Below are 16563 nucleotides of genomic sequence, written 5' to 3' on the forward strand. Positions count from 1 at the left end.
TTTTAAAGATAAAATTCTTAGAGTTTCTTGATTTTTTTCCTAATACTAGGAAAGCCTAGGACAGCGAACTGTAGAGCTTGTAGCCCTTTTCTGTGAGGTGGCATTAGAAAGGGAGCAAGGAATTTTAGTTCATGGAAAGCAGGGATTCTGCTAAATTAAAGAACAATTCGTTAGCTCTGCGAAAGGAAAAGTGTTAAAAAAATGAGTGTGCCTGTTCATATCCTTCAGCCAAAGAGAAATATTGGGAAGTGTTATAAATAGGAACATTGTTCACAGGCTTGCTTGGGTTATGTTCACAGCAGTAACAGCCTGATGAAATTAAAATACATGTTTGCTCATTGGCACATACGTGAAGTTACAGCCCAGAGAGCAATCCTAAATGTCGCTAGGAGTTACTTTTGCACAGGCAGTGGGCATACAGTTGTAGTTCACTCAGGCCATTGCCCCATTAGAGTAGCACAGAGGTGTATTATATTGTCAATAGTTGGGTAATGCCTTGCTATGGAAACCCAGAAAACCATCTTCATTCTATGTTTTTGATAAATGAGGGTTAGGAAGATGGTTCCACTGTACTGAGCAGCGTTTCTCTCTCAATTATTACGTTAAAACACGACCCTAGGCTTGCTTTTTTCTCTGCCTGTTGGTTTAGCAATAATTTTACACAGTGTATTTATAGTTTTCCATGGTTCTTACGGAGTTTCAAGATTTTTAAATAGATCACGGAAGCATTTGGCTGGAAACCATCTGCTTCTCAGCGGCAGTGACCTGCCATGGGATAGGAAGGTAGGGGAAGGAAAAAGAGGAAGAAGCAAAAGGATGTGCTTGCTTACTTTGTACTAATAAAAGCATAATTAAAGGATTTGATCAGAAGGTTCTGGAACAGAGCTCCAAATCCCACTCTCAATGTTGGCCATCATTTACTTTAAAGAAATTGGGGCGATCAGTCCTGCTGATAGAGATTTTTATCTGGTCTGTCCCTGTAGCCAGGCCACAACCTCTGAACGTCACTTCCTCCCTTTTTGCCCATCCTTCCTTACAGAAAAGCTTGAGGGCGTTTGGAAACGGGGCTCCCACTTGACCCAGATACCCAGACCTGCAGCCCCGATGGTGAGCTCTGGTTGCGGTTCCCATTTCCGAATTCGGGTACGGAGGTGGGAAAACCCAGCCCCGGGGAGCCCCGCGGCCTGGCAGGTGATGCTCTGCCGCCAGCGAGCGGGGCGGGACGTGTGACAGTAATATCGACCGTGGTGCTATAAATAACAGCGGTGCTATAAATTCGCTTGAGAGGCTACTGACTTTTATGTGGAGCTGATAAAGAAATGGGGAGAAGACGAATGCAGGGGTTTTCACCAGGTTAAGGGAGGAGTGCTCGCTCTGTCTGTGAACCCAGCAGTCGCTTAGCAACGTAATGATCAAGTGCCAGCCTGCGATCGACTGCATAATGTCACCGTGATTAACGCAGGATAGACCCAATGGCTGCCAAGGAGAAAGAACAGCCCCCAGTGAAAACCGCGGCCTTCCACCGCGACTCCAGTGCACTCATAAGGAATAACGAACAGCAAGTGCTGCTGCTCCCTGCCATCACCATACCAAAGTGATCGGTACCTTTGCCATAAGGAGAAACGGTTTTTATTTCAAACGATGCACAATGTCCTCATTGCCACTGGGGCGGATTGGGCGTCGCTCCTGGTATATATTATAAATGTGGGAGTTATGGAGGATGCTTAACCATGCAGGATCGAGTCCTCTAGCAAAAAGAACCTGTACTGTGTTGGCATAACAAGTTTTAAAAGTGAAAGTGCCTATGGCCAGGGGTTTTGTCCATCCCTCTTTGTTTTTTTTTTATGACTGTCTGGAAAAGTTCCTGTTTTTTCACGAACAGGTAAGGCAGAACTGAACTCAGTAGCAAGGCCTGCATAGGGACTGATCCTACGTTTGGTTTATTGTGAAGGATGTCTGGATTTCACAGATGATAAAATACATATCTTGTGGGATAATTCTCAAGCCTTGATTTTTTTTAGTTTACTGCTGTCCCATTAGATTCATTTCATTTTGTTAACCATTTGTCAGCCAATTTCACAGGATTGCTTACTTTGTCAGTAATTTTTGTGGTTTCAGTCATTCCATTTTGTCATTTTTATTTGCTGTCATGACTGCTGTTGTCAGAAGAGGGTCGTGCTGAAGTGCCATGAAGTAAGTGACGACCATAAAGCATAGAGTATTCTATGTTGTACATTCTGCTTCTTCTTAATGCTCACTCATTGTTACTGCATTTTAGTGATTTTTGGTGTAGACTTTGTTACAACGTGCAATGTGGATTAGAGCATCCTAATCCAGAAATGGTAGCCATTCTAAAACCAGAAAGAGGATGTCTTCTCAAGCTGAAATAAAAGCCACTTTCATCAGAGGAATATTAAGCACGAGTTTTGATGAGCACGTAAGACCAGATTCCTGAACTTATGCCTGAGCACCTAAATAAGGGGCATGATTTTTCAAATATGCCCAAATTCTGCTGGCTTTTTAGAGGTGGAGAGGTGGGGAGGGACAATTAGTACAGTTTTATATGCCTGCATGATGTTAAAGTCAAGACAAACTAGCCCTCAAAATACTCAAGATCCGCTGCAGTCATCACTGTCGAGCCTTTTGTTCTTGGAAGCTGTGGGATTTCCCCCTTTCTTCTTCCAGCTTCCCTTGCCCTTTTTCCTGCAGCTCTCCAAGGAGAGGTGGCTGAGGCCATCTCCTGGTCCTCTGCCCCTCGTCAGCACCATCCCCTCACTGCTGGTTTCCAGACATTTGTCCCACTCGCACGGAAACTGTTGCTTTTGAACAGGCTCCCACAGACCTTAATGATTATTCTTCGCTCTGACTGAACAGTGTTACTTACAACAGACACTAACCATTTCTCAATTCTTCTCACTTAAATAACAGTATTATAAGAAGCTCTGTATCCTGCCAGTCATTGCGCCAGCCCTTGTTCTTAATCTTACCCCCAAACAGTCAATTATTGTCTTACTTTCCTACCGTGCCATTTTCCTTTGACAATCCAAAAATAAAGTAAAAATATTATAAGAGGTGAAGGCAAAGTTTGGGCTCTGTGTGTTCTTAAAAATCTGTAGAAAGTTAATTTCTCATAGTACCTCTGTATAGGGACTCATTTCGCTCTTTGGTTGTCTTGGTTGTTAAGGTTTTTTTCTCGGATACAATGGAAGAGCTTTGTCAGAAGCAGCAAGTCTTTTGGCAAGTTACAGGATAAAACAGCTCCCATGAGAGCAGAATGGTTTTTTGGTTTTTACATGGGAGGCTCCTAGGAGCTGTCGCAGCGTGCCAGCTTTCACCGATTTGCTTCTGATATTAAGTTAACAGTAGATGTGAATCCTGCAAATCTAATTTAAAATTTAAGAGAATTTCTTGCCTACAAGCTGTGTTGGTGTCTTTTATGTTTGGAGGGAGCACCATTGTGACATGGGAATTATATATTGTGATTTTAATATGAGGCAACATAATGGGCATAGCAGTCAGTGCAATCTTACAGCAGCAAATGTTTATAAATCACTACCATATGCTGATTCTAATAGAGCTAATTTTATTTTAAATAATTATCAGACTTTTCACCTTTTTAAAATGAAATTTGGGTTTAGGCAGGTTTAATATGGATTTAATATGTTTCATTTAACAGATGATCAAATAAGGCATAAGAAATTGCTCTTATTAAAAATCTGGAAAGCCCCAACAAAAACATGCCTGCTCTCCAGCTGGAATGCACTTGCTCCTTATTGACCAGGATACTAATCAACCATAAAATGCAAGACAGCATCTGCACCACATATTGTATTGGAGATGTCATAAATTATAATTTAGGATGCACAGGACTTACACAAATATGCGTGGTTTTTCCTTGGATTACAGTTACAGTACAGTGAGCTCTATAACATGCTGGAGTTGATGTGGCAGGTGCAGGAAGGGGAAAAGAAAGGGAAAAAATTAATCTTGGAATTAAAGACTTCGAACTGAGAGCCTAGAAATCACAGAATCACAGAATGGTTTGGGTTGGAAGGGACCTTAAAGATCACCTACTTCCAACACCCCTGCCACAGGCAGGGACACCTCCCACCAGACCAGGTTGCTCCCAGCCCCATCCAGCCTGGCCTTGAGCACTGCCAGGGAGGGGGCAGCCACAGCTTCTCTGGGCAACCTGTGCCAGTGTCTCACCACCCTCACAGTGAAGAACTTCTTCCTAATACCTAATCTAAATCCACCCCCTTTCAGTCTGAAACCATTACCCCTCGTCCTGTCACTACCCCGTTGCAGCAGTGGGGACAGGTACTGGTTTATGACTTGTCTGTGTTCCCAGGTGTGTAGTAGAACTAAAAACTTCCTTGAAGAAGGTGTGTTGCTGTAGGATTGAGTCTGTTAATGTTAACAAAGTGCTCTGACAGAAGGATTGATATTTATAATAGCTTGAGTACTGATGTGGCTATAAACGAAAACCTCATTAATCAGCTAAAATAAAACATTTTCTTATCGTTGTTCCAGAGATGTATTTTAATAGTCAGTAGTCCTGAACCTATGGCCTGAAAAAAGCAAGATGCCCACAGATCTTTCAATATTGCTTATAGCCACGTGAAGCCATTACTTGGATCCAGGCTGACAGAAAGCAAAGGACAACATTGCTTGTATTGCTTTGCTCACCCAGTACTGCTGCCCATGGGTCTGAGAAGGTTAGGTAACACTAAGGAATACTTAAAATAAGAGCACAATTTACTTTTTGGTGTTTTAGTGGCTTAATACATTTTATTTAAAGGAACAATGACAATGATTTCGTGAACAGGGAGTCTATGAAAGGAACAATACAGAGAAGAAGGGGCAAAAGCGAGTTACAAAGCAGAAGGTGTGCACTGAGCCTGGAGTTGTCAGTCAAGTAACAGGAATGCTCTTTCACCATCTACCATAACAGAAGATAGCTTTTCATCGTCTGTTTGATACTGCCACAATGGTGTGAACACAAAACCGTAATTTCTAGTATTTGCAAGACAGCGAAGTTAAGTAAAAGGGTAATTGCAGGTAAAGAGATAGGGAGACATTTCCCCATTTAAACAAAAGTCATCCTGCTCTTCTCGCGATCACTAGGACAGCATTGTCCCAACCTTTTTCAAAGCAGGTTTTTTGTTGATTTAAAATTATATCATGCCTTATTAAAGTGTGTGAGACTCCTAATGCTAAGTTAAAGTAGGTAGAAATAACTTGTTCCCCTTGGTTAGTAGAATGTAATGATTTTTGCCATGGACTTTTTATTTGTAAGAATGCTTAGCTCCAGTCGTGGAAGACAATGAGAGCCATTAAGCTCCAAAAAAATTCGCAGGAAACACTCAAAGCCTTGCCAAGTGTTTCCTTTCTTTGTTAACTTACAAAGACGTAAGTGCTAGAAGTGTCGTCCCTACTGTGTTCTAAGTGAAGTACCAATTTTTGAACTCTCAAAAATATCCCCCTGTTCCCATTGAAATATATGGAACAGTTTGTGGGAAATCAGTGGGATTGCTCGTGTGAATAACATGTATGTTCTCCAAAACGTGCTTTTCTAATAACATGGTACTGGGGCTTTCTTTGAACGAGACTCGCTGTGATACGAGCGTGCTCTGAATCTCAGCGTAGCAGTGCTGTGGGTTACCTGCTGCCTGGGTTTGTTAATTATATGGCAGTGCCCCAGACCTGAGGCGGGGAGTACGTGGCTAACGTACTCCCAGGGCTCCCAACAGCCAGCGGCAAACCAAGGAAACAGGGAGGACGGTCTCCAGGGCGGTACTGCCAGGACATCGGAAAGGGTTTAACGGCCTGCTATCATCGCCTCGGGTTAGCTGCCTCCAGTTCTTCATTTTGGTCATGGGGGAGGACTGCTCAGGGGGTGTGGGTTACGGTAGGGGATGAGGAAGTGCTGGTACCACCATCTTTTTATTTAACATTTTAACCGCTCTCCTATTCAGGATGTGGGTGAGCAAAGTCAAGTCGCTCCCCTTCCGTGGGCATTCCCAATGGCACCGCGCTGGGGAGCAGACCCAGTGAGGCAGGGTGACCTACAGCTCCTTCCCAGCAGCTGCAGTTCTCCGCAGGACGGAGCAAAGCCGTGGTGATTACCTAGGGCAGAGAAGCACCAGGGGGCCTCCCGTTTGTAAAGCAGTGGGGTGGTGAGGGACGTGCCTCAGAGAGATGAGATGTGGGGCTTGGCCCCTGATGTGTGGATCATTTCTGGTACTTCATTGGGTGCAGTTAGCACAAAATCTTTAAGCGGTGACTTAGGAAGAGACTGTGGTTTCTTCCATAACAGCACATTAAATACAGGGGCTCCAGAACCACGCGCTTTCTTTGGCCCCATAAGATCTTTTCTGCCCAGTGGTGAATCTGCATTATTAATGAAAGCATTTGTATCTGACATCATGCACCCAAGTCATTTCCAGTTCTACCCAGGCATGACAGGTCAGGCTTGGGGGCAAGCTGGTCCTCAGATACAGAGGGCTTCAGTCAGGGTCTGCGTTAGAAATCTAACTACGGCATCCTCCAGATCGTCCCCTGGAGTCCGTAGCGTCGCTTCAGGGGTAAACAAATCCTTCCTTTGGTCTGGAAGTGCCTGGAATTAGTTGTCTGAAGGTTTTCCTAGTTGGCAGGGTATTTTAAAAGTGAAAAACTCTGGAGCTTAAGGCACCCAAGGGTTCAGCAGGAGATCCTGAAGTGCACACGCTGACTGGCAGAGTTTTCTCATGAGAAGTAAGGGCTGTGGGGTTAAGCATTTTGTGATATGAGCAGACCTGAACCTGGATCTTCTGCTTCTAAATTTGTTCTATAGCCACTAGACAAAAGCAGGCTCATCTGCTCCTTCACCCACCCTGTCAGCCTCGGCGTCAGAGCGAACCTCTCGGCAAGTTTCATGCCGGCTTAGTTTGTAATCTGAAGTTTCCTTTAGGCAAGAGGTAGGTGCCAGTGACCTGATCGCAACTACATCACCTCTGGGCGTGCACAGTAACAAGAGTTTTGTCTCCTCAAGTTTTGTGGTGAAACTGCCAAAGTATAATTTCTGTGTAGAAGGAAATGGGCACAGAAGACCTTTTATGAACCTCAGAAGGACTGCTTCGTTTTTAAAGCATGGAAAGGCCAGCTGAGCAGAAAGGGAAACAAGAGGAGCTTGTGGAGCATGTTCTGGGAGCAAATGGGAATACAAGCATGCCCTAAAATACAAACATACCATAAAACTCACTGAGTAGATGCCCAAAGATTCAAAATCCAGTGCTTCCGATACTTTTCATAACTACTCTTGTTAGCTCTGTTATCTAACAGTGGGTAAAACTGGTAGGCTAAAACTGAAATGAAGGATCCCCTCCATACAATGAAGGGAAGATCAGCTCCTGATTGCACTTCATGGGGTGCTCGTGTGCTTATTCCGCTCGGTGTTTCTCATGTAACCACGAGTTAATTGGTGTGTAGCCTTAAAAAGGAAGAATGTGCTCTGGAAACTCTTTTTTCTGCACTGCTCGTAAGCGAAGGTTTTGTTTTTGAGTATGGCTTACCATTGACGATTGTTTTATGGGAAAGATTTGATGATACCATGTTAGTACTTCTAACCTGATATCACTCGTTAAAAAATGAAAATATTCAAGCGTTTCAAAACTGTATTTACCACGTGTTGATACGGGCAGCCTTTCAGCTGGTGGCTGATATGTCTAACTTTCCCTGTCTGTTTACAATTTCAGGAGCACGGAAGTCATGAGTACTGTCTCAGGTACACGAAGTACAACAATCACTTTTACTGTCCGACCTGGAACCAGCCAGCCGATCACACTGCAGAGCAGGTCCCCAGACTATGACAGTAGGACCTCAGGAGCAAGACATGCTCCAAGCCCTGTGGTTTCACCAACAGAGATTAATAAAGACATCATGCCTGCTCCTCTGACTGCTTCTGCTTCAGCTTCATCTCCTTCTCCAACTTTGTCCGATGTATTTAGCCTACCCAGCCAGCCCCCTTCTGGGGACTTATTTGGCTTGACCACAGGGCGCAGCAGGTCTCCTTCTCCCTCAATATTACAACAGCCAATCTCAAATAAGCCTTTTACAACTAAGCCTGTCCACCTGTGGACTAAACCAGATGTGGCAGATTGGTTGGAAAGTCTAAACTTAGGTGAACATAAAGAAACATTTATGGACAATGAAATAGATGGCACTCATTTACCAAATCTACAAAAGGAAGATCTGATAGACCTTGGAGTGACTAGAGTTGGGCACAGAATGAACATAGAAAGAGCTTTGAAACAGCTGCTGGACAGATAAGAATAGCTATTTTGCCTCACAAACTTCTGTTGATAACTAGAGATGGGCTGGTACTGAAATACCCCAAATGCCTTGTCTGTCTGCGAGTGCCAGCAAAATTGCGGGGGGAGGGGGAAAACAGTTTAATTCCTGGTACTCGGGTAATGCAGACTGTATGCTACATGCCCAAACATAAACCTAAAGATGTTACACGAGTGGGGCCATTTTATTTCAAAGTTGTGGGGAGAGATGAGAGAGAGAGAGAAAATTGTTAACTTCAAAAATACTATCTCTTGATACTGCCCTTCTGCTGGAACCGTTACGTACCGCTTTTCTTTCAATTTAAAATTGCAAGCATTTCATTTTTTTTATTGAAAAGCATTATATTCTCTTCTTGACGTTCAGTCTCCGAGCAGGCTTCCTTTCCCAACCCTGAGTTCATTTTAAGAGGAGAGATTGCTTCGTTAATGTTCAAACCCGTTTTTATTAGTAGCAGAGGCACAATATTAAGACAGGTACAGGAGTTCATATTACTGTTTTTTACTAGTTTAGCTCTCTGATTTGTTGGCAGTGAAGCTGGTTGTTCTGCTGGAATTAGCTCAAAGGTAACCTTGCTCTGTTTTACCTGGTATTTCTTTATTTCTGCAGTTACACTTAGCACTCTTCCAAGGTGGCAGAACAAGTTCAATACATGCTCCATTGACTTGACCTGTAAGACGATGCAGAGGTTGCATAAGAACTGAGGAGGGATGCACACTTAGAGGTACAACAAAATGAAGCTAGTTTGAACCTGAGACCCCCAGTTTTCAACCAGCTAAACTACTGCTAAGTCGCAATATGAACTCCACAAGCCAGAGAAAACGTGGGGTTATGTACAGACGCATCTCTTGGACTTCACAGTCAGATACTCAAATATACTGAACCCTGAGAGACGCTGTTTAATTCAGTGAGTAATAAGTGCTTAGCTATTTTGAACATCAAGCCAAGAAAGAAGAAAAGGATAGAATAATGTTCCCATTGAAGCAAGTGGGAAGGTCGCCAGTATTTCAAGTGAGAGGGATTTCAGCCTGTTAGCAGAAATGGAAGTGTTTCAGCTTGTTAAAAAAAATGAAAAAGGGGGAAAGGTAATGGTGGAAAGAGGTATAGAGTGTCTCAGACCGCTTATGTTCCAAGGGCCAGGAGAACTGGGGAGTCTCCAGTCTCTCGCTTTTATCGCTGGCAGCGGGCTCTTGGCAAGGGGAGCAGGCTGAGCACGGCGGGGGGAGCTGGACGCTGCCATCGGCCTCCGGCGATTCCTTGGCGCAGCTGGTGGGGAGGTCGCAGGAGAGGTGCGTGCACCCTGCTGGAACCAGGCGGCCGTGGCGGAGCGTGGACTGGGTGGTGGGGACACAGAGCTCGAGGGCTTTCCAGGAGACTTCAGTCAGCAGGGGAGAAACACAGATTTGGTTAATCTGACTTTTATTTTTCTCTCTTTTTTTTTTTTTTTTTTTAAAGTTAACAAATCTCTCTCTGCGTGTTTGAACTCCCCTTGTAATTAACACCTCTTAATATCTGTGAGTTTTCTAGGTCTTTATTAACATAATATTCAAGATGTTCAAGGTGGGTAAATTGTGTGTGGATGGCTAGACTGCCTACCTACCGTACTTTCAGGTTCTCTTACATTTTGCAAGGTACCTGAACTTTCTTTCCTTGATATGGTCCTTGATATGGTCCAGCCTATCTCTAATTTTTTTATTGTGATTATTTTTGCTCACAAACAAGTGTCTAATTAGGTCTGCAACAGCCCTAGTATGAGTACATAAAGTTTAGCATTTTAAATATCTTTCTTTACTGCAAGTTTAAATAGTTGTACAGATAGTTTATAAGCACAATATTTTAAGAAAATAAGTGGCTGGTCTACTGGGCAGCCTTTGTGCCACTTCAGTGCTAGGAAGTTAAAAACAAAAAACAAAAAACAAAAAAAAAAACTTTTGTGGTTTACTACTATTTCTGTGGAATAATTATAAAGTCTTGACCTTTTTAAAATCAACCTCATTTGGATGCATCTGAACCAGCAGAGCTGTGTTATATTTTCTATCTTTGCTAGAACTTCTACAAAGGCGGATGAATATTTCTTCAAAAGTGGTTATAGTTACCAACGCATTGGATACTCGTAAAAAGCAACTTATTTAGCCTCCTGCCCCCTTTACGGAACAACAAACCTTTTGACTTAACATCTGTTACTACGCTATATTTGTATTTGAAAGTTCCAAGTAACCTTGTAATAAAAATCAAGTACTAAGGCGTTTTACTTTCAAGAGTACTGAATTTTTCCGTAGGTGGTGTAGAAAACGGCAGTTTCATTCAGATAGTCGATACAGGCAACTTGAGGCCATCAAGTACTTTAAGAAGTGTAAAAATGGTAATTTAGCCATCGTTGTCTTCCATTTGGTGATATGACAGAGTTCAGTAAATAAACCACTAATGCCATGCTCTTTTTTTTTTTTTTTTTGGTTTCTTTGGGTACAGTTGATATTACCTCTATAACATGTGCCAGAAAATACATTAGAAAATGCGGTAGTAAAAGAAAATGTAGAAGTTGACTTTTAAGCTGCTTTTTAATCACAACCTTCTTGTTGAATTTATGTTGAACAAGTGCTGACATACACGGTAAATTACAGTTGACAGTAATCCCTTTCTTACACTGGTGTGTTTCTTGCTCGTGTATCTTTTCAGGTACTGAAAGACTAGGTACAATACAATTAGTAGAAAAGAGGTTTAACGCGTTAAAGAGCTAATGAAATAGTTTATTTTTTACATTGTGTCTTACAAAGTAAAGGTAAGGAGACCTGAGAGGACCTGCTTTCACCAATAAATTCACCTCTGCCAAGATGAATCGGTCTCTAGCTCTGTGTGATGATTTTGCTCCAGAAAGCAATAGTAACAGATACGACGTTGCCTCCGAGTATTTTCATCAGTCTGGAAATGTTGGGGGGAGGAGAGAAGACCCATTTATTTCATGCTACTATGATAGTGAAAAACAAGTTGTTAGAGATCTATGAAATACGTTATGATATTCTGGGTTTTAGGATCAACTTTTGTTTATATACTGTAATTTAAATAAATTGCATTTACATGCCTAGTTTCTGTAATATTTGTGTATACAATACCAAAATCTTACAAGATGTAAATTGTGTATAACTGCACAGACTCCTTTCCCTAGGTGTCTGAGAACATTTTAAGTTTCATTCATATATTATAAAATGACTAGATGTGACTGTTGATTTACAGAATTTACATATCACAAAAGTTAATTATTTGTGGTACTTAAGTTAATAAAAATAGTGATTTTTTTTTTTTTTTCTCAGTTCTTAAAAAACATTACCCAGTTGATCTGGCGATGATTATGTGTATGAGCCACAAATATTGATAATTTTTCCATTACATTTTTTCTTTTCTTTTCTAGATATTAGTATGTTTCTCGCTATAGTTTGTGTAACAACTTGTGTTCACGTTATCTATGTTGCTGTAATTTTTGTGCTTTAATTCCTCTTATTTCGACTGATTAAAAAATCAAGCTCCTGTAACTTGCACTTTTCCCCAATCCTTAATACTCTTGTATGGCAACCAAAATTACTGTAAGAAATAAATATAATATTGCACTAAGGTTGTGGTTCTGATTGCAAACAGAGAACACTGTCTGAATTTTCATTAAAAAGTAAAAAAGTATTGCTAAAAACCTTGCAATCTGATGTTATTGAAAGCGCATAAAATGCTTTAACAAAATGTAGATAGAATTAAGGCAAAATAATTGATTTATTGTTGGGAAAAGCATTTCCTTTTTATTTCTTCTTTTTGGTTAAAGCATTCTTTATGCCGAACAGGAGTTCATTTACTGAATTTCAGATTCATGTTTGAAATTGGAAAAGTAAAAATTTTCAGCGAGAGGTAGAAAAATACGTATCTATTTGCCTTAAGGTGGATTCCAGATAATCGTTGAATAGTTTTTTTCTTGGCTGAGCGTGTGTGGGGCAATGCATGCTCTGAACTCAGTACTCCTGGTCGTGTAAGGCACTCGATTCTGGATCTGTTCTGCAATTTAATAAGGCACTGAAAAGTTGGGGGGGGGGGGGGGGGGGGGCTGGAGTTTTTGTAGGGCAGAGCAGCTTCACAGAGGAGAAAAGGAAGCAGTGCTCCTTATCAGACTTTGTGCATCTTGTGACTCAAAAAATGTACCAGCAGGGTCTATTTGTACTGTGAATAAACAAGGCTGAAAATGGAAAAAAAAAAGGAAACAATTCACATCTTTGGGCTTAATCTAAAAATTTGTTTTTCTATCTTTAAATGGTGATGCAATGAAGAATACTTTTTATTTTTGTTTTCTAAGATATTGGAATAAATGCCTAGAACTGTTGCCATTTGGTTTCATATGTTCCTTAACTATTATTCTCTTCTCAGATGTTGTTCTAGTTCATCGTTTTTGTAGTTACCTACTTCTCTCATATTTTTCCAACAACAATTACTTGGCAGCTTTGTTTTGTTAAAAAAGATAGAAGAAGAAAACAACCTCTTTTTTTTATTTCAGGTATTGTAGCAATCCAGTGCTAAACATCTGTGTATCTAAATAAAGTCAGGTATTTCCAGTGCAAAACAAAGAATGCTTTGCAATTGTCAATGCTTTGTTGGTCAAAGAAATGAGAAGATTTGGTCGTTGCTGTGATGTACATTGTATCAATGTGTTGTGTTTTGCTTCATTCTTGGGTTTTCTGTATTTTTCAGCATTTCGTGGTCTTTCGTTCCTTTTTTCCAAAACCATGAAAGCACCCAGTAGCTATGATGGGCCATCCAGAATAGCACGATTGTAACAATACTTCAGAACATGCGGTTTTAAAAAAAAAAATGTACGTGCCTTATAATTTTCAACCTGGATCAACTACACTGTATTTAACATAAAGAGCTTTATCTTCAAGGTATTATAGTACCTGACAAAAAGAGCTTGTAGTGCTGGTTTTTGAAGTGAGAAGTCCATGTCGCTGCATTAGGGAAAACGGTTAGAAGACCTGAAATGATTTACGTCTTATTTCAAAACATTTTCGGCATTATGAGACTGATTTGAAGTCCTCTGTTCAAATCAGGTAAATGAGGGGGAAAAAATGAAGTGAGACTGTTATTTTGGGTTCAGTTTACTGCCATAAATACTTGCTTGGTTATTCATGTAGTTGACATGTACTGTATTTCACAGACAAGGTAACAATAACAAACCAAGTGGACTTAATGCTTTTAAGTCTGAAACCAACTGGTTCTATAACGCTGACATCTAGTGGAATGTGATGGATGTAGTCTCAGAGCAATATCAGATCTTTTAAAGTCTGTATTTATTTTAAACAACTGTCATTCTTTCTACCAGAAGTCATTTTAGCAGGTTTTCTATTATTGTAAGTTGGCCTGAACACTTAAGCCAGAAGAAAAGGCTGACTGTATAATTACACAAATTATACGCTGAATGAGATATCTTTAAAGAACTGTAATGTATTTTCTAGTTTATATGTGGTTATGTTTTATCAAATTTGTGTTTTGAATGTTAGCATCTCCATATGATCCCTCATCTGCATCAAGCATGCTTTTTAACGAGAGTACAGTTTTTGTCTCCAGTGCTGTAAATCTCTGACTGTTTTTGGACAATTTCAAACATTGCAATCTGTCGAACAGCAGCTATTCCAGATCCAAACTGCAAAAGAGTGCGAGGTATGTCGCTTAGGAATTAGTTCAGAATAGCTGGTGGGTTATTTCCCAGATGTACTTGCAAACTGAAGTTTGGTTTCTCAAATAAAATTTAAGTTTTTCCTCAGGACTAATGCTAGAAGGAATACATGCACGTGTGTGTGTGAGCTCTTGTATGCTTTTAATGTAAAGGTTCTTGGACAGCATTAGAAATTAATGTACAAATAGGACACCAGTGTTGCATGTGCTTACAAATGTATTGGAATAAATGTTGCAGTGTACCTTTTTGCTTTGAAACTCTGAAGAGAATACAATATACAGAAACCTCAAAATGTAATTCATGTTTTAATGGGTTATTTTCCACTGATATTTTTGCATTATCTAATTGTCTAATCTCCTGGCTTACTTAAAACCATTTAAAGCAATTTCTTGTTAACTTCTGAAAAAAAAGCCTCCTAATAGCTGAAACTGAGGTTTGGGGGAGAGGAGATAACCTCTCTGCTGCACAGCCTTCTGAAAGCTTTGATTCGTTTTCCTTAAGGATGTTCTTCTTCTTCAAACCAAATCTTGAGGGAAGCGGTGCCTCAGTACGAGGATGTCAGGAACACACAGCTCCTCGAACGGGCGCTCAGTTGTCCATCGTGAATTTGGAGAACTGCCACGCGCGGTGCTCCCTACCAAACCTGCCCCCTAGAAAATACTCAGTGGGGAACTACTGTGACCATGTCATTCGTGTGTCACTTTGGTTTGACCGTGGTGGTGCGTCTTGAGGTCTCATTTGAAGCCGACACCAGACCTTTTAAGGTGGTGAAGTCAAGGGGAGAGCTCGAAGTCTCCCAGTAGAGGAGAACAGATAGTAGAGTGGCTGAGACAGAACTTGAAGTGTCCTTTACTTATTAGTCCACACGCAGTGCTGAGAAATGAACAACAATAACTTCTTTTGTATCTGGACATAGTCAAATTTGAGCTCTGTGTCTAATTGTGCGAAAAAAATACTATTGTGATTAGAATATTATTTTTTACTTCAAGCCATGCTGTATGCCCTAGTCTCCATTTGCTGTAGCTGCCTCAGCAATTTTCTTTCTTTACCAAGCAGTGGATGTTAGTTTTAACATGTGCAACGTTCTCTAGGTCTGTTTAATTCACCTGTCAGACTTTATAGTGACCCACTAACAGCCTACGTGCTGTACATTCCACCTGAGGTTATTTGACATCTCCAATAATGCTAATTTTCTGCATTACGGAGAAGACCTGAAACAAGGGTAGGTAACTTCCAGAAGATACTTTGCAATTTTTAGAACAAAAGTTTCCTTTCAGAGAAAAATTCTTCACGTGCTGTGTGTATTCCAAGCAGATCATTTACACCCCTTGCCTTTTAGTCTATTGTTTCTGCACATGTCCTCGCTCAAAATGGGTGTTCTCATGCCGTCTTGCTACTGTTAGGCAATCTTCAACCCTTTAAAGAAAAGTCACTAATACCAGGCGTAATACTGTGTGTATTAACTGTTCGTGCGGATGATTTACTCGCAGGGAAGACAGATAGAGCATATTGCACACTTGAAAGATCAGTGCGATGGAAAGAGGGAAAATTTGCTCATAGAAAATGCACCGGGGAGAAGAATCTCGCCATGAATCCATGGGACTAATCTGTTGGAGGTGACAGGAAGGAACAGAAAGCTTTGTCGTGATAAAGACACGCACAATACATAGCCGTGAAAAAGGCAAGGCGTTTTCAACCAGAAATAAGGACCCATTAATATGAGTGGGCTGAAGGGTGTTCACAGGAGCTCGTTGCAACGGGTACAATTGGGATAGGTGTGGGAAACAGCCGCTAGCGAGATGCTGTGAGTGGGGGTTTACAGCAGGTTTTAAAATGACTCGGTCTATTTAACCAAGCAAATAGAAGGCTGAAATGAGATGTCTGCTTTTTCCCACTCACATGAGTGGGTGAACAGCCAGGAGAGAGATCTTAACTAAAAGGAACATCGGCGCTAGAAGAACATGTTACCAGTTGGCAGTGAATAAATTCGGATTGGAAACTGGGAGAAAGTCCTAACTGTGAGAAGAGTGGGGCTGCGGTGCAGTCTCCTACAAGGAGCAGCGTGGGCGTTCGCAACCCCAGGCGCTCAAAGTCCGTGAGCTGAGGAGAAGGCCTGCGTTGATTTCTCACAGCGTGCAGTTGACCCTGGGGCACCTTCTTCCAAACTGTTCTGCTGAAGCCAGAGGAGTGGTGGGAGCCCAGCCTACCCCGGGAGCAAGCTCCCTTGCTTGGGAAGGTGGATGGAGGCTCTAAACCAGTGTTGCCCCACTGGACCGAGGCGTTGGTGCCACACGAGGGGTGACACCTGCCGTGTGAAGCCCGTAATTTGTAGGAGTTCCAATCGTTTGGCCCAGGAGAGGCTGCGAGGGCTCACAGGACGAGTCTCGTTCATCGGAGGGCAGGGTGGGACAGCTGGGGAGCCCGGCTGCCCTAGGTCGCTACAGCTGCTACAGGAGATGATTATATATTTTACATTAAAAAAATAAGAATTGGATTAATACTGAAGCACTAGATGAAGCACTGGAGCAGAGAAA

The 16563-nt window shown here is 41.6% G+C and overlaps 1 protein-coding gene across 12 annotated transcripts in view; it reads left to right on the plus strand.

The window, feature by feature from the left end:
• SHANK2 (SH3 and multiple ankyrin repeat domains 2) overlaps positions 1 to 8310 on the plus strand; it is a 310473-nt gene extending 302163 nt beyond the window's left edge. For all 12 annotated transcript variants that reach the window (XM_086472429.1, XM_086472430.1, XM_086472431.1 and 9 more), the window contains one exon: positions 7737 to 8310. In XM_086472429.1, the coding sequence (XP_086328555.1) occupies positions 7737 to 8310 (574 nt within the window). The remainder of the gene's footprint in view (positions 1 to 7736) is intronic.
• The last annotated feature ends 8253 nt before the right edge of the window (positions 8311 to 16563 follow it).

This window comes from Leptosomus discolor, chromosome 12, assembly GCF_034619465.1.
Source record: "Leptosomus discolor isolate bLepDis1 chromosome 12, bLepDis1.hap2, whole genome shotgun sequence".
In the NCBI taxonomy this organism is placed as follows: domain Eukaryota; kingdom Metazoa; phylum Chordata; class Aves; order Leptosomiformes; family Leptosomidae; genus Leptosomus; species Leptosomus discolor.